The sequence below is a fragment of the Cynocephalus volans genome, chromosome 5 (assembly GCF_027409185.1).
Source record: "Cynocephalus volans isolate mCynVol1 chromosome 5, mCynVol1.pri, whole genome shotgun sequence".
Taxonomy (NCBI): Eukaryota; Metazoa; Chordata; class Mammalia; order Dermoptera; family Cynocephalidae; genus Cynocephalus; species Cynocephalus volans.
Window position 1 is genome coordinate 131,546,719 of NC_084464.1, and position 27,195 is coordinate 131,573,913.

Consider the following 27,195-nt stretch of genomic DNA (forward strand, 5'->3'; position numbering starts at 1 on the left):
TATCTGAAAGAAATGCACCAATTTCGAAAGTGACACACAGTTATACAAAAGATTGTGCAGATGACCAAAAGCAGGAAGGTACCACAGTGCCATATGTCATCTGCTCCCTCCCCTCAGCCCCACTCTCAAATTCTTCATATGCATCCAGCAAGCAGTCTCCATTTGCACTTCTGGCATAATATAAAAGTCATTATTTATAGACTGAAGACACTCATTTCTGCATTTTATTGCACTTACAATGAAAATGTCTGCTGGGGCTTTCAGACTGAGATAATTTAGAATAACAGTGTTCATGGCATATGGAAGGAATAACAGTATTCTCTCAGTTCTGGGAGGAATCTCTTTTTAGTGCCCAGTGGAATCAGTTTACGTAAAAATGCTTTCTTTAATAGACGGTGTGAAAAGATGCCTCCTATTCCCATCTCAGGCAGCTGCCAGCCGAGTCTGTGGCTCTGCCATCAAGGTTTGCTCCCATCTCCCAGATACGGGCACTTCAGAAGCCTGATTTATGGCTCTGGTTGATGGTGGTCCACTATCTCAACTAGTGTGGTAACAGATGAGCTCCAAACATACCTGCTTTCAGCAACAAGCATAACCAAGTAGTTTAAAGCAAGATTTTTTTGGTGCTGTTAAATAAGATAAAAGTAAAGAACGTCCAATGAAATTATGACTAGATTCATGATTTTTTTTAATATGTGGAGGAACAGAAACAGGTTGGTTTTCCCATGGAGAGAACAAGTCCCAAGGGTTTCATCATCTGCTCAAAGGCACTGCTAACAAATTTGTCAAACCCTTTACCAAGCACGGTCAAGCAGCTGCAGTCACGTCTGATCTTCACATGCTCATATCTCCAGTTTAAGATCTCATTTGGGCCTGGACTGCTTCTGTCCTCTTCAATTCTGCCAAAACAAGCTGTCTCGGTCTCCACCTGAGCAGGCTAGCAGTCTCCTTACATTATCCTACGCTTGAGTTCCATCTTGTGCTTCAAAGCTTTTTACCAGTGCCAAAAAATGTTCTCACAACTCTAAACGGCCTCATCCAACAGTTCTTAGTCTTATTTCTAATGTTCTAGTATCTGAAAGAGATCAGAAGAGACCTCTATCATAATCTAGACAATATCATATATCCTAGCATATCAGTAAATATGTATTCAAAAATTTCTATTTATAATTACCATAAAATGGATTGGGAATTTTAAAATATTCTACTTTAAAAATTTTTCAAACCCATGTTCCAAAACCTTATTGATCTACATTCCTATTTATTCTATCATTTGGGGTTTTGAAAGCCCAGTTTACCGTATGAGACGATGACATCCTGAGAAATACTTTATAAAAAATACAAAATATTTTTAAAAGACAGCCTTGCTGCTGTAGTCATATGAGATTAATCATCCACATTGTTCCAAGTGGTTCTCTGGGTAGCAAATCCCCATAGATACTCTCCATGTCTCCGAAACCCCAAGCCCTGTCCTTGCTGTCTCAGCTGAATAAAACTGAGCCCTAACTCTACACTGCCTTTCCTAGTCCATGGGAGCTGCGAAGACAAACTTTCCTCCTATTACTGCTATTATCATGAGAAGTATGCAAGGACGTGGGTCTCAAAACACCCTGGCAAGATCAACCTATGACTAAATATGTTATACATAAAAGCTTTCTGATGAGAAATATAATCACAGAATCGCATTTGTTTCCATAATACTTCTAACACTTGGCTTGCTGAGATAGGCTTCTCTGGAAAGATTTTTTGTAATGGTTGTAGAGAAAGTGAGAAAGGCCCTTCAAAGGGTGAGATAATTCAGTGGGAACAGATCTCAAAGACAACAACTATGGAAATTATATTCAACCCCTCAGTTTAAATGATTAGAAAAAAACACTCTATATAACATTTTTAAAGGAATATATCCTGTTGGCCGTTTGCTGTGTAATGTTTAAAAGAATATTAAGAACATAATCTGACATGCCTTGGTAAAAGCCTCACAATAAGCAATCCCCATTAGACTTGGACACAGCCCCTCCAGATTCTGGTTTGCATGATGCATTAAGGCACAGTAGACACGAAGTGAAGTAGGACATGAAGCAGAAGATCAGGATTCAAATGGTACAGCTAAAATATTTCCTGAAAACAAAATAAATAATACACAAAGAAAAGAAGCAAAAACATCCCTTGGAGAATTTGTGAAGACTGGGGTGGATTATTTAACTAGGCAGAAGGAATCTGCATGTTAAAAATCAGATTTACAAACTTTCAACATCGCTTTCACCATTTTAAATCAGTGATGCTGGCAGCCTCATAAATTATAAAACAGAGCTGAAGACAATTTTTTAAAATGCTACCTTCCACAAGATACTATAGGACTTCTTAATGGAAGATATCACTTGAGTTTATTTTTTTAAACCTTTATAAAAAGAGAAGTGACAAGTATAGAGAATAAACAAACTTTATTTTATAACGGTATTACAGAAAGCAAAATATCATTTAATACAACTTGAAGCTGCTATAAATCTAATCTGGCATCATAACTATACATAGGGCCAAAAGCAAAGGAAAAAAAGTGTTCAATACAGTTAATAAGTCCCTATCAGGTCTCTGGTGTCAGGTTTAAATGGTATAGCTTTCTTATAACCAACAAAAAACCACCACAGCCTCATACTCTCTCCCCAGCATCCTCAAACCTGTGTGAATCAAACTATCTGAAAGAGATACACCTGCTCAGTAACAAAAGGTCAATTTTATGTATAGACAAGGAGGTTTAATACAAAGCAAATATTCTACCCAAGCGTTCAAATAATGCAAAGTATTGAAATTTGGATACATTAAAAAAGAAAGCACTAAGGTTTTAAGCTGCCTGAATCTTTTAGTAGAAGGGAAGAAACAAGTTTTCTCTTTCTCCTCCCTCCTGTTCTGGAATGCTGCCGAAGAGCATGTGTCTGAGAAGCGTTGGCACTGTGCTGCAACAGGGTATCTAAACACAGTGCATGGTCAGCAAACTTCTTCACGATTCTCCAGTCCAGAGATCCTCTGACTCTCAACTAAAAGTAAAAAGTCACAGGACTGGAAAGTCAAAAGGGTTCAATAGAAAAAACATACCCAATGAAATTCTCAAACATTAAGAAAATTTTCAAGATGTAAGAAATGCTTTTAATCTGTATTATTATTTTCTCATACAGCATATTTACTGCAATCTGAAAACTCTGTAAATATTTGCTGTAAGAATTCAATGGAAAGAATCTGGAAGAAGGAAAGCCACTACCTAAATTAGTCACAGAGTTTGCTTTCCGCACAACAGCACCTGTTCAAGTGAACAGCACCTTACCAGCTTGGGCTGGCTTTGTTCACTGTCATTTGATCAAAATGAGTCATAAAAAGCAGGTAGTTGTACACAAAGTAAACGAGAAACAAAAACAAAACCCCTTAATTAAAAAAAGAATAGCCAAAAATATTTAGAAGTGGTTATAAAACAAAATAATATATTAAAATGCATGGGAACAGTATAGACCAGAGCTGTTAAGGTAAAGTTTGGTGTTGGCATTTTAATTCTTCAGGCTTCTGGTCTTTGTTACCAGTCGTAGCACAAATTTGCTGGAGTAGTGGTGTGGCAGTAAGACTTGAAATGGTCACAATTCTTCAGGTTCACAAAGCTGAATGATGTTTAAAAAATGACTTTCTAGGAAAGAAAAAAAGACAAAGCTTAAACAGTACAAACACAGAGCCTTCAAAAAAAATGTTAACATTCATCAAGCTTCCAATCAAGTAATCAACAGTCACTATATGCCTAGTTTTACAATAAATAATATGGCTACCAGAAGACAAGCATGAGAAACTATTCTACCCTTGAGGGCCTTACACTAGCTAGAGAATTGATAAGTATGCTAGAAACAAATGGCAAATAAGAGTACACTGCAAAAGAATTAATATAAAACAGATACAATTCATAGTAAGAATCTAAAAAAGAAAAACCAATGTAGGTTTTAAAGCTAGACTCAAGGAGAGGGAAAACCAAGGCCCATGCTGAAACAAACAGCAAGGGTACAGGTGGTGAGAACGGAACAAGGAAAGAGGAATGGAAGTGAAAGAGCATATGGTGCTACGATACTAAGATGTGTATGAAGATATTTGTGGGCGGAGGAGGCCAGAATGAATGGGAGGAATAGGAGGATGAAGAAATGGACATTGTTAAAGCAAAGTGTTGGTATAGTGAGTAAGGGAAAAGAAGGGGAAGGAAGAAATATTAAGTCTATTCTTTCATACTAGACTGAGAAGTATGAATTTGATCTAACAGAGAGAAAAAGTAAGAATTCAGAAAGGGCATTCAAACAAAAAGGCCTGCTGGCAGTCTACTGAAACAATCCAGAGTAAAGTACAAGAGCTGGAGAGAGGCAAAATACAGGTCAGAGAGCCAGGGCTGGCCAGTTCATGGAGGGCATAAGGCCAGAAACGGAGCTAGAATTGGTTCTCCTTTGGTTTTGAGGAAGGGTTTGGCATGGACTGCTTATGTTTTGAAAACATGGCTGTAGCTTCACTGTGATGAACAGGCTGAAGGCAAAGAAGAGTGGAGTCAGGAATACCAGTCAGGAGGCCACTGCAGGAGTCTGGGCTGGATGAGGAAAATGACAAATGTCGGGTATTTTTGCTAGACTGCCAGACTTGAGTGGCTGCTACAGAAATCAGGTGGAAGAAGGAATGTGAGAGGCACCACTGAAGAAGTAGAATCATATGTGGTGATTAAACAGGAAGTATGAGAGAGGACTGAAAGACTTGGAGTCTGGGGCCTCAAAAACAAAGGGAGAATAATAGGCTTAGAGCCTGGGTGAGGCATTAGGTGTAGGGAAGTAGATTTATGAATTGAGTGAAACCAACAGATAAAACGAAATCTCTTGTTAGTAAAAGGAAAAATGAAAAACACACAGTCTTGGAAAAGCCCAAAGGCAAGAAGGTAGGAGAGAGAACTAAAAAATAATGACAGTATATTGTTCCTCAAAAAGAAAAGTGTTTTAAGAAGGCAACCATTTCATTTTCTATTTCAGCTCAGTTGGAAGTTCTGGCAAACTGTAGGTAATTACAGAGGACGGTGGAGAGTGGTAATTAATGTCCTTTCCTAGAGACACTGGTCCTAAAGTCAATTAGAATGTACCCTCTTCTGGTTAGATAAAATTAAGTCTTGTTTTAATGGAAAAAATCTCCTCAAAATTTAGATTTATCATCCATAATGTTACAGCCTCTTGATTATTTGGGACAGACTGACTATTCAAATATACTGTCTCCCACCCTGTTGTCCGCCACAGGCTATTTCATTGTTCATCGGTACTTCTGGCTTGATTCTAGGCAGAGAAAACTCAATGGAGAAAACAGTCTTTTTTTAGGTTAGTAATTATGAAAAGAAATGTGGGGGATAGTAAGGGGAAATGGTTAAAACTACCAATCAAATTGGATCGGGGGGTTATAAGACCTTCAGTTTTGCTACCTGTTCTTACTCTTTGAGAGCTAGTACCTCTGTTTTGCTTAGTGAATATGCATCATTTGTTGAACACAGCTGCCATTTTGCTAGTTTATGTTATAGAAAACAAACCCCTGATGTCACCAATGCCTGAAAACCTGCAGAGGGAAACAAGGTTTAGGATTCTATTCTCCATTTTCTCTAGGCTCCCTGTCACTTTATTTCTTTGAATTTGTTTTCATCAAAAATAAAAATTTCACTTTGTAATGAGTTGTAAATTTGTAAAGGAAAGCTAAAATTAAACTTGTTTCAAAGTTATTACAGGAAACTAGGAGTATGTAGGAATTGAAGGAAATAGATGTTGATCTCAAAACAACTTCAACACTTACTGAATACAGATAAAAATACATAGTTACCCATATAAACTCAAATATAATATATTTCCATTTATTCACAATCAAACCACTAGAAAGCATAATAGTTTTTTTTTTCCCCTGGTAATAAGTATTACTAGTTTTATTTCTGGTAATAAGTATTACAAATGATAACCCTAATGTGCTCTTAGGATTCTTTCAGAATCAAAGTAAGTCACAGTTATTGTAATTTTAATGTTAAACACACTTATTTTCTCATTCTTTAAAAAGTAGTAAACCAAGTGTAACTCTGAGTTAATCAGATATTAAGTGTGTCAAAACACCCCAGAGTTCCTTATTGCTCTGGATGAACAGGGAGTAACCTATAGTATGAATTTTAAGTTTACATATCCACGTATCTTTTTTGACTGCTTCTTGAACTTAAACACATATTGAAATGTGTTCCTAAGTACTAAACATTTTGATTTGAGCTGGGAAGCAGAAAAGATAAAAATAAAATCACCAATGTCATTGGTACACAAATATCAAACATTTAAAACTTTTCTGTCCTTTGACATGTATCTGTGAGAAATAAACTTAATATCCAACAATATTTTACAGACTAGATTTTGGGTCTAAATAAATTATCACATATCCCAACCAACCTAAAAACTAGGCCCTGGTTCTTCATGTAAGAGCTGTAAAAGTTTTGGGAACTTTCTTTTTTTTAAAGCTTGAATTCTACCTCATATTCATAGAATTCTGGGTATCTTTAATTTGTCCATACAAATTGACAGGCATTAATTATAGGTATTAATTCAACCTGCTTTCACTTTTACATCATAAGATTCACCTTGAGTTTGGATAGGATCATAGCTATTAAATATATGTATTACACTTTATATATTAGAATTATGGTCATCTAAACAAAAACAAAGACAATCAAACTATTGTTTCCTTTTCATGCTTCAGCTCCCCACCCTTGGACTATACAATGTCAGTAAACATTTGTAACTACAACAGTCACTTTCCCTAGCCTGTGCCCCACTCTTTTGCCAATGTGAGAATAGGCCCACATGGCTAAATTTCATCTAATCACATCTAATTCTATGTCCAAAATCTTGCAGGATACATGTTGGCTGCACACCCTGCCTTAAGCCCTCACAGAGGATTCAGAGGTCTTATTTATCTTTCTCAGTGTGCTTGATGAGCACTGACTGGGTAAAAAAAGTCAAGTTCATACACAGATGTTCTATGATCTCATTTAAAAAGCACGACCTTAGAGTTTCCAGAGACAAGTGATCTCAATCTTGGAAGCGCTCTACTCCAGAAATTGATTTGGTAAACTGATTTTAAGAAGCATTTCCCACAAACCACTAGAAACACCGTCTTTTAAGTGGTAAAGCTGTCATCAGAAAAGTCTCAATAAAAATGAAAACGTGGCATTTATCCAAACTAATGCAAGAAAACAACATTTCTTCAGATAATGAAGATTCAATTACCACAAAGCAGTAATACAATCATAGATTTTGAAAAGAAGAATAAAATATTTATGTAACACACAATGCAATTATTTCCTTAACAAAAATGAGGTCTGTGCACTCAGGTGTAAAGTTCAATTTTAACTATGATACATTATAGATTTGACAATCATTTCTCATGCTGAACTTGCATTTTAATCTTCCTGGTTCTCAATTTGCATATTTGATTTTAATTTTTAAACAGAATTTCCACTGTTTAAACGAAAAGAATGGAAATCCTAGAGCCAAAAAGGCACGTATGCTAGATTTCCATTTGGTTAAGCCAGGAAACAGTCAATTCTTAAAATGTTAGTATTACCACTATAATATAAACAAAGTGTGGTCTGCAGACCCTGAGGGTTGCCAACACTCCTTCAGGGGGTTACAGAGTCAAAACTATTTTCATAATCATACTAAGACATTATTTGCCTTTTCCTGGGTGTTGACATTCTCACCAATGGTGCAACAACAGATGGTGAGTAAACCTGTGGGCATCTTAGCACGAGTCAAGGCCATGGCATCAAACCATACGGAAGTCACTGCATTCTTTACCTGCATGCCTTTGCAGTGAAATGGAAAGTTTCACTTAAGGATTCCCTTGATGAAACGGAAAAAAATGTTAACTTTCTTACATCTTGGCCCGAGTACATGTCTTTGTAATATTCTGTGTGGTGAAACGGGAAGGGCGCATGCACCACTCCCACGGCACACACAAGCACAACACTGTCTGGAGGAAAAGCGTCTGTACGAATGTTTCAATTGTCAGTTGAAGAAGCCACTTTTTTCATAAAACACCTTTTTTACTTGACACAAATTACTAACAAATTATGTTATTCAATTCGGATGTGAGGCAGACATTTTCTTAAAAATGAAGTAAGCTTGTCTCTTCCAGGAAAACTGACAGTATTTGTTGCCTATGAAAAAATTCAAGCTTTCAGGTGTAAATTAGAATTTTAGAAAATAGTATTTTGCCCATCATGAGCTTGATAGCTTCCTAGTAGTCAAAGACCCTTCTAACGAATCAGTGGCAACCACTGCCTGTCCCAGGATGTGATATAGTTGGGAACATACAGTAATGCAGCCTTTTCAGACAGGCTTCTTTCACTAACTGATCATTTTTAACTTAATACATATTTTTAAAACTTCTCAGTTTTGATTTATACTATGGTAAATTCCAATAGACACAATCCACTTAAACAAAAGCTCTTTGGACTCTTCAATAATTTTTACAAGTGTAAAGTGATCCTGAGACCATTAAGTTTGAAAACTGCTTTTATAGAAGCTGCTGTTCCTACCTATTGCTGTTTTCTCCTGTCTCAGATATTTGTGTGTTTGCTGAATAGAGGAGGAAAAATTAAATCTAGCGGTTTTTTTCCTTTTCAGGCAAATGAAGCTCAGTACCTGCTCTACAAATAACCCAGCAAAATGCTTTTGCTTCTCCTGGTTTGCCGTAACATACTAATGCTGTATGGAGCCCCCATCTCCTCATGAGGCTCTCCTGTTGGCCCTTTGTGGTAGCATTTCCTACACTTTGGCCTTTCGGAACAGGGTTCGTTGGCCCTCTTGAGCCTTGTCTCCTCTGCGTGAACTCTATCACACTGGATGGCATACACCCTAACACAATATCACTTCAAAGACAAAAATTAAGTTCAAAGTTTGCTAGAATCACAAGTCAATTAAAGCCAAGTATGTTTGCTTTCAGGAGAGTCAATTTTGAGAAGTTTCCCCCCCCCCCAAAATTTTTTTTTCTATTAAGGCATATGTTTACCTTTCACACAGCTGCAGTGTCTTCCTCTCCTAAGGAGTTTTTTTAGAAAGGTCATCTGCCTCCCCTCCATGCTCTACTTTGGTCAAAGCTCTCTTTTTGTTTTTAAGCCAGTTACACTCCTTTCCCTTTAAGGAGAAGATGAGACATCAGTGATCTCATCAGTAATTTTAATGTTAGAATCTTCATGCTCAACACATTCAAATAACTCTACTTAAAGTATTCCTACCACACAGCAATTTCAGGATATCCTGTCAAATGAAGACATCATCAATTGCACCCTCAAGAGCACAAGTTATGGGCAACAGGGTGAATACCTTGTGAAAATTATCTTACTTTTCACTCACATTTAAATTCACCACTTTTCTTTTTCCACCCATATATTATCTGGCATGTAGGGAAACCAGAAATAATACTTTCTTTTACCTCATTTTAAAACTTGATTATTTTTTAAAATATGGTTTTACTTGCTTACATAGCTTTATGTCAAAGCTGCAACCTCAAAGACTTTTTGTACAAAATAAATTTCTCTAAAACAAATCATGGTTCGAGTACGTTAGGAGAAGTTTATTTCAGAGTCTCATGATGAATACTTCTGCAAAGCCATCTGTAGTGTGGAATCAGACTGACTGAGGGTCACTTCTGGCACTGCCACTCCCCGACTATGGCTTGGGCAAGACTTAACCTCTCTAGCATCAGAGCCCTCACCTACATCACAGATGACTCTGAGAACTAACTGTGACAATGAATGGCAAAGTTCTCAACACAAAGCTGGGCACAGAGTCGGTGCTTAGTAAATGTTAGCTATTATTTTTACAGATTTTCATATATGGTATTTCACTCCTGGCTTTGCTTCCAAATTAAATTCAACTCTACTCTTAAGGATAGAGATGTCCAGTTCAGTATCCCCATCAATAATTGCCTGACCCAGTATAATGGTTTTCTTACAGGGTATGTCATATAATCTAGCAGCCTTTCCATCAATCCCATATATTAGTAACAAATTAATATTACTAAAGGACGGTGCTGAAAATGTGACTCCCATACTCAAATATCCTGTGTGATTACCTACAAAGCAAAGTCTAAGGTACTGAAATGGGATTAAGACCTTTTGCAATTTGCCTTCAACAAATATTCCTCACTCTCCTGGGAACCCAACACATAGTCACATGTAGAATTCGCTCTTCCTGCTATCCATCCCATTGTTTTTCTATATGTTTTCCTTCCTCTCTGCCCAATCTCCATCCATCCTCCTCAGTGTTCTGCACAGAGGAGTTTTCCTGCCACCTTTCTGAGGAGTTTTATTCTGATTTGCCAAGAAGAAAGAGTTTCCCCCGTCAACTAGGCTTTATCTAGGCTTCTCTTCAAACATACCACCTTTTTACCCTAAATGTTAGTCACGTGCATGTTTCTATGCCCTTCTCTCCCACACACAAATACAGTAGTCACTTAAAAATGGAAGATTCGCAATATATACTAATGAATCCATGAGGGAAAGTAACAGGAACCAATTTGTAACGTAAGACTGAAGAAGAGGGACTTCAAAGGGGAAAAAAACAGAATTACATTATGTCTCTAGCAAGAAAGAACTAATTCCTTTTTCATCATTACTTTCATCTGCTGATTTTCTTGTGTAAGTGGAAAAACATTGGGTTTATTTTTCTGTTCTCTTTTGTTGATTAACTGTATCTATGATATCCCAGCAGAACTCTTACTTCTTTAGAAAAAAAAAAAAAAATGTTTTCTCAAATCTCTGAGGCTATGACAAAGATTTCTAAGAGTAGTTATTATTTGGCCCTAAAACTAGTAAGGTCTTCTGATTCATTCTGCTAGGCCAAATCTTGTGGGAACTTGATATGAAAGCATTCTACAAAATCTTAAAGCTTCCGTTAAATAAGAAATGGACTACAGTAAGGTTACAATCAGCATACTTTATTCTAACTAAGCTTTTGTCAATCTCAGGTACATAAGATGAGAAAAGATTTCTCTGCAGCATCAAATAAGAGCTTAAAAATACCAGTAACAAAACCGTATTTTATAAGAACATCTTTGAAGCATAGATGCACAGAACTCAATGAGTTTTTGCTTTGCTTTTTTCTTAAATAGGAAGGTCAGTGGGAGTCAAAAGAATTCATCTCTAAGCCCAACATTCTCACGTATTATCTGAGGGAATATAGAAAAAAACCACTTTTCCTCTTGAAGTTAATAAAAGATATCTTAGGCTAACAAAACCCTCCCTAATGTTCCCTAACAGTCTCTCTCACACACCTCTTAAATTTGTATCATACCATATTAAAGGTTTTCCTCCCACTCCACCCCTCCTGCTCTCCACAGATCAGCACTGTCCAAGAGAAATATACTGTGAGCCACTAATGTGAGCCATATGTGTATTTTAAATTTTCTAGAAGCCACATTTTATAAAAGTAAAAACATGTATATTAATTTTAATATAGTCTACTTAACCCAATATATCTAAATTATTCTTCCAAGTAATCAATAAAAATTAGAGTTTACTTTTGTTTCTCACATCTTTGAAATCCAGTACGTATTTTTCACTTACAACACATGTCAATTTGGACTACATTTCAAGTGTTCAATAGCCACAAGTGGATACCAGCTACCATCCTGGAGAGAACAGGTCTGGATTCCTACTTGCTCTGATGATAGCTAATTAAACTATCCGGATGCATGACAGGGTCAACCTGTGTCCTTGGAATACAACCCTCAGGAGGTTTTTAACATACATCAGTAGTATGTTAAATACAAGACACACACAATACATACATAGTACACATACAAACTTGTTAATTAGTTACCATAGCAAAATTCCCTCCTGATGCTACCCATAACATTTACATGTTTAAGAAATTGTATCTGGGATGCCTAACAGAAAAGTACTTGTGACAAATGAATCTATACTTAGGTTTATTCATGGGTAGTATTTTATGATTCCTGAGTATAAGTGATCTATGGCAAGTTCATTTAATCTCTAGGATCCTATTTTCTCATTTAAAAAGTTTGGGGGTAAGAGAAATATACTCCATATTCAGTTTAAAGTTAAATATTCTTTTAATTTCCATACTCCTAAATACACCCTAGAATAGGGTAACAAAGTCAACCACCCACAACCCCCTCAAAGCTCAGGTGGGTAACATAAATGAGTAGGGATACTGGGCACCAAAGACCTCAATATGAAGACAGAAGACACAAAGAGATCCTACTTAGCCTCAGAACTGCGGCCATGAAGGAAAGCAGCCTCAAAGAGCTCTGTCAGAGCTTCTGCTTTCTCTAAAACTGCTGGAGATCTTTCAATTTTAAGCATTGATGATTAATTCAAATTCTAAAATATATTGTTTGGGCCAAAAAACAAAACAAAACTTTGGCTATGGCTTGCACATCTCCAGTTTGTCAATTTTATCTTGCCCCCTCCCCCACTTTTGGTGCTATTTTAAATCAAGTGGAGGGAAAATGCAGCATCTGTGACTAAGGGGTTCATATCTTTAACAAATCTGTAAGAGAAAAAACAAAATAAACCTGAATAGAAAATTGGACAAAGGACACAAACTAGCAATTCGAAGGAATGGAAATTATATACACATGTGTGTGTGTCTGTGTGTAGTATATGTGTGAGCACATGTATTTCATCCTCACTTGTAATGAAAAAATACAACTAAAAAAATGCTCTTTCCAATCCTCACAGTTATGAAAAAGGGGAAACAAATGCACTTTCCTGATCAGACTGGCAAAAATTTTTAGAAATGTCTTAGAATATTTAGTGTTGCAAGGGTGTGGGGAAACAGAGATTCTCATAAACTGTTAATGGAAGTCCAAATTTGCAGAACCTTCAAGAAGGGCAATTTGACAATATGTCAAAACCCTTGGTGGCCCACCAACTCTAGTTTTTCAAGATATTTTCCCTAGAGGACCAATGAGATTAATACACAAAAATGTTCACACAAGTATAATCTTTGCAGCTGTGTGTATAATTGTCAAAACTGAGGGATAACTGAAATGTCTGTTAATATAAGTTATATAGGTAAATCATCATGAATCCATTCAGTGGCTATTGAAAAATGAGGTAATGATAAGATACCTACAATGTACTGTTAAATGGGGAAAAAAACAGGATATATGAGGGGTCTTCCAAAAATTCATAGATTAGTATTCTTTTATTTCTGTTTTTCCATGAACTTTTTGAAGTACCCCATATAACAGAATCACCATACCAGCCTATATAAATAGGGATGTGTGCAAGAGAGAGACTAAATGTCTTCATATGTGTGAGTACAAACATATGCACTGTAAAAAGGGATTATCTATCTCTGGGAGCAGAGGACTTATGAATCACATATTTTTTACCGTTTCTCCCTTTTTAAAAGTTATAACCTTTTTTTTTTTTTAATCACCAGAATATATATCTAAAGGAAATCAAATCAGTATTTTGAAGAGACACCTGCACTGCCATGTTCGTAACAAAACTATTTACAACCAAGAAATGAAATCAACATAAATGCCCATCAACAGGTGAATGGATTAAAGAACTACTGTATATATACACAATGGAATGTTATTTAGCTATTAGAAAAATAAAATAAAATCCGGTCCTTTGCAGCAACATGGATGAAACTAGAAACCATCACGTTAAGTGAAAAACCAGGCACAGAAAGACAAATACTGCACGATCTCACTCATACGTAGAATCTAAAAAAAAAAAAAAAAAAAAAAGTGGTTCTCATAGAAGTAGAGAGTAGAATAACGGTTACCAGAGGCTGGGGTGGGGAAGGGGGATAGGAAATAGTAGACTAATGGGTACAAAGCAATGCGGTCTATCCTAAGGGGGTCATCGTGCACTATATGCCTGTATTGAAACAACACACTCTATCCCACAAATATGTACAAATAAATGTTGAAATTTTTAAAAAAGAAAAAAATTTTTCTTTAAAATTTTATAGATTTTCTTCTAAAAATCTATAAAAAAAATTTTTTTTAATTATAATCTCTTTTTTATCACCAGAAAAAACAATGAACTTAGTTTCATTTGAAAAAACAGTAGTCAATAATGATGATGTCCAAGAGCAAACCCTGCAGAACGAACAACTGACTGGTGTTAACGTACGACAACAGCAGTACGACAACTATCCAACACCTCTCGCTGGGTAGTTCCAATACGTTGTAATGGACTTATTGGTAACACCTGCCAGGTTTATAAGTTAAATTAGAACATTCCACAGCATTTCAGAGTGAAAAGTGGCTGTGCCTAAAACTCACTTAACCAAAGCTGGTTTTTTATTTCTATCTAAAAAGAAGTCTTCATTTTAGGTGTGATTAATCTATATTGAAAACTAAGCTATAATAAGATGCTCATTTTAGGTATAAGACTAGCAGAACTAGGCAGAAAGAATAAATTAAAAATGCAACATATTTGATATGCCTGAAATACTCCTGTCTCCTGAACTGAAAATAGTGCTCTGGATGTCCATAGGTTTGTGCTTCTCTTTAAAGGATGGGATGATGCTTGTCAGGGCCAACATGTAAATGAGTAGCTCATGATTAGCTGGAGTTCAGTTCAGCCAACATGGTGCTTTCCTCCCATCAAGTCAGTTAGACAGCTAATGCTAATTTCCTGTTTGGCTTGCAAGTTCATGTTTTGAAACCTTAAACGTAACCCTGACTTTGAAATGCTGGTTTGAACACAGATTGTCTTATTTAGAAATTGGCATCCGTGTATGCACAATAGTACAGAAAGCAACACAATTTAGAGTTATTTATTGTGGGTTGGGGGTGGGAATTCAGGGTATATACAAGAGGTTTGAGAGAAAGAAGAATTTACCAGGTTTTTAGTAATCATAGCCCTCAGCTCTAATCGCTCCATGAAACCTAATGCTCTCCACCTTCTCAGATGAAGAAAAGCAGAAGGCCCTGTGACTGTGTTTTCAGCTTCTTAAAAGCACTCTCCATGTGAGATCCCTATGTCCTCAGCCTCTTCCATGGCTCTCTCCCTACTACCTGACTGAAGCAGCTCTGACAAAGCCCAAAGGTTGACTTCTGAACTGCCAATTCTAAGACATGCTTATTTGCTTTCTCTGCCATATTTAATACTTGATTACTCTCTCCTCCTTGATGTTATCTTTTCTTGCAGCTGTGTGACCCCTTTCTTCCCTGTTTTCTTCCTACCTTCTGGTTCTTCCTGTATACCTCCCTCTGTTCCCCGGGCTCTCTGAGCTGGCCTGGAGACCACCACTCAAACCACAGGCTTCATCAGTACATGACACTCAGATGACTCAAATCTCAGAGCGCTTGTGCTTCCTGCACCTCTCCACCTAGACACTTCACAAGTATTCCAAACTCAATATCTCTGGGGTAGAAAATTTTAATTTTTATTTGACTCCTAAAAGCAAAAAAAGTTCATAGCTGACCCTTTAAGTTACCAAAAGTTCTTATAACCTGCCTTGGAAATAAACTCTTCTGTAAATTCCATTATTATCTCCAATTTACAAATGACAACACTGAGGCACAGAGAGGAGAAATAACCTGCCAAAGTCACACAACTAGGAAGTAGATTCGAACCCAGCAAATCTGCTATGTCAGTTCACCGCTCCCAATCCCACCTGGAATGCCCCCTCCACTCCTTTTTTCATAAAGTAACTCCTACTCCCTGGGCAGCTCAGGTGAGAAGCTGTCTCTGACGCCCTATTCTGATTTAGAGGTCTCTCCTTTTGCTCTCAGCACACTAGGTTCAGAGCATATCACAAAACTTGAGACTCTATTCTTCTACCACGGATTTACCATCTGTGAACACAGACCTTATTTTATTTGCTATTTCCATAATAAAACAATAGCTGATACCCAAATGGGCATTCCATACATATCTGTATAACAAATTGATAAATGAATAAAATGAATGAATAGAGGAGTGGCTGCTCCTCTGTCATTTCACCCTTCAGCTGCTCACTGCTTTCAGATGAAAAGGAGGCTTCGTTCACTTTTTATCCTACATCAACGATTACTCTAGGAGTCTGACAGGCTCATTTGAAGTCTGGGTTCAGAGAGCTCGTGGTGCCAATTGAAGCAGCGTCACGAGTTCCTCTCTTATGGCTCATTCTTTCTCTCAACCACACAGACCACAACATCAAGCATGGAACCCTTCTCCCTGCTGATCAGAACTGTTTGGGAACACCACTCCAGTGGCGACAAGGTCAGTTTTGTGTCCATTTGAGGGCTCATAAATATGCATTTGGGATAAATTGGAAGGAGGGAGTATTCCCTGAAAGGACATAAAAAAGTTACAAAGACTTAGTGAAGTGTTCACCTGAAATGTGTTTTCTTTTTAATAGGGTTTGCATTTAGCTCCTTTCTGCCTTGCAGCTGGCCAAGACCAGCTGAGAAAGGCAGACTTGGGAGGTTCCTCCTCTGCAGGCTGTCCTTTGAGCATCTTTCTTTTTGTCTCCCCGCCTCCCCAACTTTTAATGGTTGATCAAAAGCTCGAAGCTACTCCAAAGGGCGAGGTCAGGCCAGGAGACTTTATGTGCCTGAAAAAGGGAAAATGAGCGTATGCAATGCGAATAGTTATTCTTTTCTGATGTTCATATATTGTCCTGGTCCTGCTCTTTTGCCTTGGCTCATCCACTGCCTCTGTGGGATCCTGGCAGGGCAACCAGAAGTTGGCTGAAGCAGTAGAAACAGCCTTTTCCCAGCTCTGACAGTCACCAGCAAAGGACATTTTTCAAGAGTGAGCTGCAGCCAGTGGGGGTGGAGATGCTAAAATGACTTTGAGACACCTAGGTAATTCTTATTTGTCCTTCAGATTCCAAACTCAAACTTTGTTTCTCAAGTAACAGGTTAAATTTATGACAGTTCAAGTCCCTCGTTTTGTTCTTTCATAGTGCTTTATTTCCTTCAGAGCACTTATCAAACTTGCAATTACTCTTTATTTATTAATATGCACACCTCAGAACCATGCTTGAATGCCTAGCCCTATACTAGCACATTTGGGCACTTATCAAATATTTTTTGAATGTATGAATTAACTTTTCCAAATTTATCTAGTTTGTTCACCTTATATGTAAGTTTACACTTTAAGTTCCTAAATCAGCTTAAGAAGGCTGCTCATAAAAGCTAGCCTCTGAGACAGGCAAACTTCAAGAGCTGTGTGCATGTTTGTGTCTCTATTGCGAAAATGAATGTAAGGTGCCAGGAATAAATGATAAAATTCATTTTAAAAATTATGAAAATACCACATGTGAGGGTACTGGTAATGCTTTCATTAATTTTTGTATTATATTCTTGATTAAGAAATAAATTACTGATTCATAAAACTTAGAGAAAAGCTACCCAGTGTTATGACCTTATAACTGTATAACACTCAACTTTCTCATTTATTATCTTATTATATCCTTACAATAAGTCCTATGAGTTAAGAAAGGTGAATTATACCATCTCACTGACTTGCCCAATGTAATATAGTTTGATACCTGGCAAGATTAAAACATAGTACTCAGTTTTCTGACTCCTAGGTAAGAATGCTCTAAGCTTTCCATATATAAAACCATCTGGAAAATACATCTCAAAATTAAAAAGATCAATATTCACATAACACAGCACCTTTATTCACACAACTCAAATAGATTTTTTTTTTTTTTGCTAAAATTTTAAATGATCTCTGCTTACGGGCCCTTTATACACCCTGTGTTGAAAAGAGTATCTAAAATATACAATGGTTTATGTATATTTTACAACATAGGTTGCTAGGTACAAGATCAATATTGAAAAGTTAATTGTATCTCTCTATACTAGCAACAGCTAGAAAAGATCTATAAGATGTCATTGGGTTAAAAACATAAAATTTAATTTAAAGACATTGAAGAAGACATATACAAATGGAGAGAGACATTTTATGTTCATGGAAAAGATGAGTTAATATCATAAAGGTGTAATTCTCCCCATATTGAACTATAGTGTAGATGCAATTCCAATTAAAATAACAGGGTTTAATCTTAGGACTTAGCAATCTAATTCTAAAATTTACATAAAATGGAATGGGATAAGAATGAAGAAAATGAACACAATTGAGGAGACATACCCAACAGATATTAAGACCCATTATAAAGCTGTAGTAATTAAGACAGTGTGGCACTGCAGCAGGGTAGACACAGGCACCAATGGAGAGTGCCAGAAACACACCCACCCACACATGTAAGAATCTTAACACAGAATGCTGCAGATTAGAGGATGATGTGAATTGATGTCGCCCCAAAACTCAATGAAGATTGATCCCCACTGTAACAGTGTTAAGAGGGTAGAAAATTAAACTACGGTAATGTTGAAAGTTGGGGCCTTTAAGAAGTGATTGGGTCATGACAACTATGACCTTGTGAATGGATTGATTCATTCATGGAGTAATGGACTGTTACGGGCATAGACTGGTGGCTTTATAAGCAAAGCACATGGAAGAGCTCTTGCCATCCTTGCCATGTAATACCTTGTGTCATGAGGGGGCCCTATAGAGAGTTCCCACCCAGAAGACTCTCACCAGATGTACCCCCGTGGACTACCCGGCCTCCAAAACTGTAAGAAATAAATTTTATTTCTTTAAAAATTACCCAGTTTCAGGTATTTTGATATAAGCAACAGAAAATGAACTAATACAGAGGGGAAAAGGAAGTGCTCTTCAATAAATAGTTTTGGAATGCTGGCTACAAATATAGAAAACAAATAGATGACTGTTTCTCATCATACAGAAAAAGCAATTACGGATGGATTAAGGATTAATATATGAAAATCAATATTACAATTTCTAGATGGAAAATATCTTTAATACCTCAGGGTACGGAAAGAGTGTAAGTCATAAAGGAAGAGCTGAATAAATTCAACTATATTAACTATATTCAACTACAGTAGTAATAAAAGACACACCACAAACCTGAAGATATTTGGAACACATAAAATTGATAAAGGATTAGTATCTAGAGTCTATTAAGAATCAATAGAATGAAAGAAAAAGAGAGAAAGAAAGCAGGCAAGAAAGGTGAATTAACACTTCACAGAAATGTTTTGAGTGTTTTGGCCATTTCGCTTCGTTTCATAGACAAGCAGCCAATAACCCATATGAAAAGATATGAAGGAAATGGAAATTACAATCACAGTTACATATTATTTCACATCCACCAGACAAACATTAAAAAGTCAGGAGTGGAGGCTGTGAAATGGTAAGGGCCCTCCCTCTCTGTGGATGTAAGACCACGTGGCCTTGCTATGCATGCGGAAGATGTGTGATCTATGGCCCTGCCATTCGTGTGGGTTATCAATCTACTGACTGACCAATGTACAGATATTTTTAAAACAAAAAAGTAATCTTACTATGTGTTCTGTGTGATAAGAAATGCTTTTTAAAGCCCTAATAGATAATTATGAACATTTATTCATTTAACTAAGAATACTTTAGTCAGTCATCACACAGAAGCAGTATAACATATTAACTAATCCCTGACAGTTGACCATTTGAATTGTTTCAAATTTTTTGCTAGTATATATAAAAATGTGATAAATACCCTTGTAAGTAAACCTTTGTGTACATTTCTGACTATTTAAGATAAATTCCTAAAAGTGGCTTAAGGTAGGTATGTCTAGTGTGGATTTTTTGAGATATGTTTTGCCACACTGTCCTCTCAGAAATATTACTAATTTATACAGCAGCATATGAGTATACTTTCTTTCCACAACCTTTCCAAAACTGGTTAAAAACACAAATTTTGCCAAGTTTTTAGGTAAAAACTTCCACTGAATTTTAAGTTTGTACTGATCTAAGGAACAGTGGGACTAGACATTTTTTGTTTGTTGTTCACTTAGTTTTCTATGTGGTTTACTTGCTTAATCCTCTGCCCATTTTTCTACTAAAGTGTTTAAATTTTCTTCATGATACATTAAAGTTCTTAATATATGCAGGATATTAATCCTTTCTCTACCAGTCATACTAAACTTTATCATTTATCCTTTACTTATATTTTTGTTGGTTTGACTAAAGTTTTCAATTCTTACATAGTCAAAGCAATCTTTTCCTTTATGGTTCATTCTCTGACATACAATTCTTAAAGTCTAGATTTAAAGGATTTAGCTCACTCCCCATTACTCTTACTACGATAAAAATCTCTCATCTGAACGAAGGTAACAGCATCTTCATCAAAGGGACATTGTGAACATTAATGTGCTTGATAAAGAGTAAAGCAACATATAAATGCCCACTGTTAGCAGCCCCTAAGTAAACAGTAGTCATTGACCCCACAAGCCCATAAGGCCACAGAGTTTATAATTATATGCACCTGGGGATAATAGCAGTCTGAAAAATCAAATGCACAGGAAACAGAGACACTAACATAAAATTGCATTTCATATCCCTCCACAGGTTCAGGAGCACAGAGCAGTCATGAAAAAGACCACGGACAACGCCGGCTTTCTCACCTTACTCAGTCTTCCCCTTCCTCTGCCAGCTCTGTTTCTTTGTGTACCACCACTCTCGTGACCGACATGTCAGGGTGCTGCTCTCTGGCTTCTCTGATTGCCTGAGCCAGTGCCTGCCAGGGTTGAGAGAACAGCTGTGAGCTGAGGAAGGCAAAACATGCGCACACAGATCAAATGGGACTCAACCTCCAGCCTTAATGGTCTCATTTCTTTATTTAAGGAAGCAAGAAGATCTAAAATGGGTGCCGTTGTTCATTTTATTGAATGCTTCTCACTTTTCCAAATTTCCCATTCCTCCAATCCACTTTCGAATACTGATACATGTACAAGAAATAAGTTGACTTTGAAGCCCAGCCTTGCACTAATTGTGAGATTTGGAGAAAACAGTTCTTCTTTGAGCTTTAGCATTCTTACCTATAACCTGAGACTAATGCTAAGGTGTAAAGATCATTTTAAGGTTTGCTGTATGAAATGAAGTAATGATGTAAAGTAGCCAGCCCAGCGCATGATCTAAACACTCAGTGATCTAGTGATACTATCACCCAATTGCCTGAAACTCCAAGACATAGGACCAGGCCTTAGTCATCTTGTCCTCATAGGCTCTAAGTAATTTTTTCAAACTAAAACATTTGTTGAACTAAAATGGTACAAGAAAAATGTCTATGAGCTTCTAGGACATAAAACTAAAAGAGCAGCAACAACTCCACACAATCAGGGAAGCTAAAGAACAGAGACAGACTAATCTTAAGATTGTAAAGTGCAGGTCCCTATTTTACAGCTGAAAAAATCTTGGAAGGCACGAAGGTTAACAGGTCTTTCTCAACGACAGGAGTAGGACCCAGGTGCTAACTCCAGTGGTTCATGTCTTTTGACCAGGTGGTGAGAAAACATAGTGTCTCTGTTTTAGCAGAAAGTAAACTGTATAAAAGTGTGTGGCAAAGTGAAAAGATCCACAAAGTGGAAAAAAACAGGGCAATTGTTAAAAAGGAAATATAAATGATGCCCAAGGGAAAGTAACACATGTGAAATTTGCTTTCATTAGCAGAAAAGTAGGAAAAACCAAAAACTCCTTATAATCATCTTTAAACTCATTTGAAATCAGTTTGTCATAATTACTTTCATTCCATAATATCAGCACATGAAATTAAATACTGTAAAATGTTCATTTATTATGGCAACAATACAGATTGTGAGAAAACTCTCACATCACACTGCTAAATTGAGACATTTTTATTTGAAAACAACTGCAGTGTAGTTTATCCCTCCCTGGTCTGGAGCTGAGGGTGTCATGACCAGAAAAGAGTGAAGAATCAACAAAGCAAGTTTCTGTAAAAGCACACCTCTTTGATTTGCCAACACAAAAGAGATTTCTTTTTTCCTATCTTGCACAGATCAAGGTTTCTTTCCACTATTAAGATTCCTTTTAATGTAAGCAAGGAACTGAAGATGGTGTCGGTATCAATGATACCAAGGTCACTACATGGTCAACGTCAGTTTTTGACAGGGAAGCAATTTCCTCATTAATTTTAAATAGTCCCATCACCTCATTACAGGCTTTAAGGAGAAAGTAAACCAATGATTATCTGATGACAAGCACATCAAAGCCACAATTAAATTTACTCAGAAAAGTCTATGCCATCTTATAATTAAACATGAAAAGATTAAATCTCCATTCTCTTCATTTGGATATCTGCCCTCAGTGCTGAAAAGGGCTGAAGCATGGCCTCCCACAAGAGATATGTGTCCTCATAGCAACAGGTAAGCCTGCAGCAGCATCATGATTTTTTTATAAGTTAGGAATATATATGTTATTTTGGCACTTACATTTAAGATTGTGTTTTTAATATCTGCCTTTCAGAAGCAATACTATAGAGATTTGAGTTTTCAAGTAAAACAGTCCAAAAGGCAAAAGAATACACATAAAATAAAACCTGAGAGTAATCCTGCTGGAAAAGTAGCACTTTAAGCCTGAAGGGCCTAGATTCCATAGGGAAAGAAGGTGGAGGAAACAGTGGCTGGGAGAAGACCCCGACTTGCACTTTCCACTATACCAAAGAATGTGGGCTTCTGCATAGCACACTGCAGAAATTCAGTTGAGCAAGGGTTCCAGAGAAAAAGAGTAAGAATAAAGTTTGCTCCAACTTCAGGTCAGGGAAACTCAAGACTGACCCAGTGGACAGTAGAATAAATCCTCCCTGGGAAGCTGGAGGCTTGGTTTCCATATAGGAAATTTTTTCCCCATGGTAAGGGCAAGTGTACTAATCATCTTCTAGGAATCTCCACTCCTAAGTCAAAAGTCAGAGTCAGGTCAACCCTTTAATCTCTAATAACTCTCAAGGAATTTAAAAAATACACTATGAAATATGTAAGTAAATGCATGCACTAAAAGGTAAAAAAAAAAATGTAATTTTCTTTTTAAGCATGAAGAAAATCCATTTCTCTATGGTCACATATAGGGAGCCTTTCTCAAGCATGAAATTTTGTTCTCTAAAATTCTCTTTCCTGAACCCAGTATTGTGTTCAAAACTATATAACAATCATTTGCTCCTCTTCTCCAGCCGAGATGGTCAATTGAATATTTCTCTTCCTTTCTTCAAGGTGGTGTAAAAGGAAAACAGCTTGGTCTCCTTTAAAGCTGAGTTAAAACCACTCAGGGGAAAAAAGAAACTCTCATCATCACTAAGGACTACAGTCTAAAATTAAAGCTGCTCTCCAAGTCTCCAGCAGTTACGTTCATCACCTGCTTAAAACCATGCATTCTGCCCAACTTAGTATCAGAATGGAAGCCATGACTCTTTTAAAAACTTTTCAGAGTCAATGTAAATTTTTCCTTTGTAAGAGACCTTAGATTACTTTCTCCACCCTCTAATAATAGTAGGAGAGAAAAAGACCTGGTAGTAAATAGCCCAACTTTTTTAATGCTATAAAAGACACACGAAAAGTTTCTAGAAGTAGGCATAAGTCAAATTTAGTGGCTTTTTTCATTTTTTTAGAAGCTAGTGTCATTAAACTGATATTCATTTTTAAATATTTGATGACCTGCCTTTAAACCAAACCCATGTGAATACCTAATGGTTGCCAGAAATCCCCCAGATTATTTTGACCCCAAATTGCATGTAAAGCCAGTGGGTAATAAAGAGCAATATATGCTTTATGCTGATTCAGAGTCAAGAAAGCTGAAAGGACAGGTTGTATCCATGCTGTGAAGGTCTTTATGTCATGCATAGGAGGCTAACTTCATCCGGAGATACTGAGAGAAGGAGTTTACATAAGAAGTGACAAGATAACAAATGCAAAACTTAGAAAACAAACACCGTCACTTTCAGAACCAGAACCTAAGGTCATTACCTGATCATGATCAATATCTGCATCTCCTGTGATCACGATGCGTTTCTCAATTCTTGTTTCAGATATTCCACCTTTCACAGTCTAAAGGTCATAAGGGAGGAGGAAAAAAACAGCAATCACTAAAGCAGATGCATTTAATCCAAACAATTCCACTGGGACATTCTGTTACAATTTTCTGAGCTTCTTCATTCCCAGCTGACCAATTTTTGAAAAGAAGAGTAGAAAGAAGAAATAATTGTTTGGTATTCGTAGAGTTACAAAGAATTCTAACAATTTAGATATCTGTGGTTTGGGAAATTGATGTTATTTGACTATTTGATTCTTGAATACTTGATTCTTGTCATACAAGTTCACTTGGTGATTTTGTTCATTTTTTGTGCGATGATAAAAAAAAAGACTTGGATTTGGTTTAAAATACAGAAAATGGGTGAGATTTTCATTCATGTTTGATTTGATTCAGCTTCTACACATAGTTGTGGACGTGGACATGGAGCACAGCTGAGTCAAGGCAGTGCGGAGGGCACTGGGATAAGGAGCTTCTGCGTGAACTGTCTCACAGCTTATTGCAAGCTAAGAGCACCCACGGCACTCTGAGTAAGGGTCAGGAGATCATCTGGCTGTCACTTTCTCAACACACAAGGAAGAGATACCAGGTCCTGAGAAAGCACACATCCAACCTTAACAACTGATAAATTTATACACTAAGTCACAAGCAATAGCATTTTACTATAAGAAACAGGCTTATCACTAGCTTTAATAAGTGGGTATGCTTTAAAATGAGCACCAATAGCATCCTGCATTTATGTGGTATTTTTTAATCTACAAAGTTTTTTTGTTGTGGTTTTTTAATTGTTGAAACATGGGGTAGAAAGGGCACAAGGGATATATTCAAGACTGTTATGCACTAATCAAATGTGAAAAATAGAAGCAAAAGGAAATATTGTAAAATAAGGGTGGAGTTAGAAATTTGATGACTTTAGCATGCATCAGAATCACTTGGGAGCTTCTCAAAACATTCCCTGGTTTTCAGTAGGTCTGAAGTGGGTCCATGGTATTTACACTTCTAATAAATCCCTAGGTGAGGCTGATGCTGCTGATCCAGGAAACACACTGTTATCTGGTGTTAAGCATTTAGAGAATGGTCCTCTAACCATTTAGAAAATGCCACAAATCAACATACTGGTATCTTAATAAATGAGGGAAATTTTACATTATTTAAATAACTATGAAAATTTTGAATGATAGTCTTCACTCACCTGCTTCAGTCAGGAAGGCTGGTTTAATAAAATTAGAAGCACAGGTTTGTTTTTATAAATTTTTTTATAAATTATAAATTTTATAATTTTATTAAGTTATTTCTGCTCTGTAACTGTCTTAAGTATAGCTATTCATGACATATTTTTACCCTCTTGTACTTTACAAAATTGCTATTTGGTTTGAGTACATTTGTCAATGGAATCTAGTTTCTTGGATACTTTAAATCGAGTCATTTTTATTCCACTGGCACTTGGAAGTGTGTATAGGAACAAAGAAACAATTCAGAAAAGATCCTGTTTGCAATGTACCATCCTCTCCCTAGGATTCCCCTGGATTGCTTTACCTTGGTGATGTGTGTGGTTGTTGTGGTCGACACGGACTCAGATGTGATCGTTTGTGCAGTCAGTAACGTGCCCGAATCACCACCAGCCCCGCCATCAATCTTTGAATAGTTGGAGGAAAAATACAAAGTAATGCTTAACTTCCATTATGTTGTCAGAAAAGACCCCTCCCCACTAAATATGCATCTTTTAAAATCTATGCAGTTGGTAGAAGATGCTATCTGCCTATCCTTTGCAGTTTGTAGTGGTAATTTACTGTTCGGGAGAGTGACTAGAACTTAAAACAAAGTAGAGGCAAGAGGCGAAATGCACATGGAGAAGCAAACCCTGCTGGGAGAGAGAAAAGAGGAAGAATGGTAGTAGAAGGTGGAACTAAAAACTATAAGGGAATCATGACAGAATTTGTCTGAGGGACATTTGCAGAAGCTATAAAAAGGACCAGAAAGATAGAGAAGTTTCCACAGTGACCAGAAGTGCTGAGTTAATTGTTTTTTAAGCACAGGTGGGTAAAAATAGACAAACATTTCTTCAGATTACTAAGCAACAGAACCTGACCAGGATAGCCTAAACCTGCATGATTTGGTTATTTATTTCTAGTAAATTTTTTTAAAACTACATTGTTCCTATAATAGTTTGTGTACTGTGAGCATATATATGGGTACATATATTTCAATATTGTATGCATGCATGTATTCTATATATCATATATAAATCCTACAAATAGATTAAAATAGTTTTAACTGGTCTGCTTTGTTACTGAAAGAGGCAGAAGGTTCTAGAGTTTACCAAACAAAATAATTAAGCAAATTAACAGCCTGACTGTTTATGTTAAGATCACTAAACATATTTGCGTTCTGTTTCCTGACACTGACACAAGGAAATAATTGGAAGGTCCAGAGCCTTTCTGACCATAAGAGGAAACCTCTCTCAAACTTGAGTTATGCACCTGTATTTCTTTATGAGAGCATGTACCATAATACAGACACATGAGTAATGCTCTCCACCCCCCACATCCATTCATAAGAAACCTGTTTGTGCTTATGTAGGATCTATACACACATATGGATAGCATAATTAAAATAATTTTGAAAAATGTTTCACACATGCACACTTACTTTTAAAAAATATTTAGAGAGGGCAATAACCTGCCATCTTCCACCACAGTACAATCCTACCATAGAAGGTTAAATTTCTCAGTGGAGAAAATATTTATTGCACACATTTTTAAGGTTTCATTTGAAATGAAAAATACTTTCCCTTTTTTGTTACTCTTAAGGTTAGACATCTTAATGTTTATTTCAAATCTTAACAGAACCAACATCTAAAGACCTAAAATCAAACACACAAATCTGATAATTATTTAGATACACAGTATCAGTTTACATATAAATGATTACATATGTCTTCAGAAAATAACCCCAGGTGAAGGAGAACCACAGACAATGTATGTGTTACTTGCAAGCAAGTCTGAATTGATTAGGTCTGGTTTTATAGAGTTAGACGAGGGGGTGGGGACAGCCTATACACTACTAATAATCCACAAATTATATCAGATCCAATAAACTTTGCAAGACAATCTGTTCCCCAAGTGTACATAAACATTCTTGGATATATCAAGTCAGAAATGGCTTCAATAACGTGAATAAGATTGATACTGTCTGTTCTGAATAATCATATGTACAATCCCCCTCTAAGTACTGGGTCACCAATTTGACTGCAG

At 36.7% G+C, this 27,195-nt stretch overlaps 1 protein-coding gene across 8 annotated transcripts in view; it reads right to left on the minus strand.

Annotated features, from left to right (window-relative positions):
- Positions 1-2,459: 2,459 nt before the first annotated feature.
- Positions 2,460-27,195, minus strand: part of EPB41L2 (erythrocyte membrane protein band 4.1 like 2) — a 208,476-nt gene continuing 183,740 nt past the window's right edge. For all 8 annotated transcript variants that reach the window (XM_063097411.1, XM_063097418.1, XM_063097417.1 and 5 more), the window contains 4 exons: positions 25,478-25,576; positions 23,878-23,958; positions 20,530-20,642; positions 2,460-3,667 (listed from right to left, as the gene is read on the minus strand). In XM_063097411.1, coding sequence (XP_062953481.1) covers positions 20,535-20,642; positions 23,878-23,958; positions 25,478-25,576 — 288 coding nt within the window. In that variant the 3' untranslated portion in view covers positions 2,460-3,667; positions 20,530-20,534. The remainder of the gene's footprint in view (positions 3,668-20,529; positions 20,643-23,877; positions 23,959-25,477; positions 25,577-27,195) is intronic.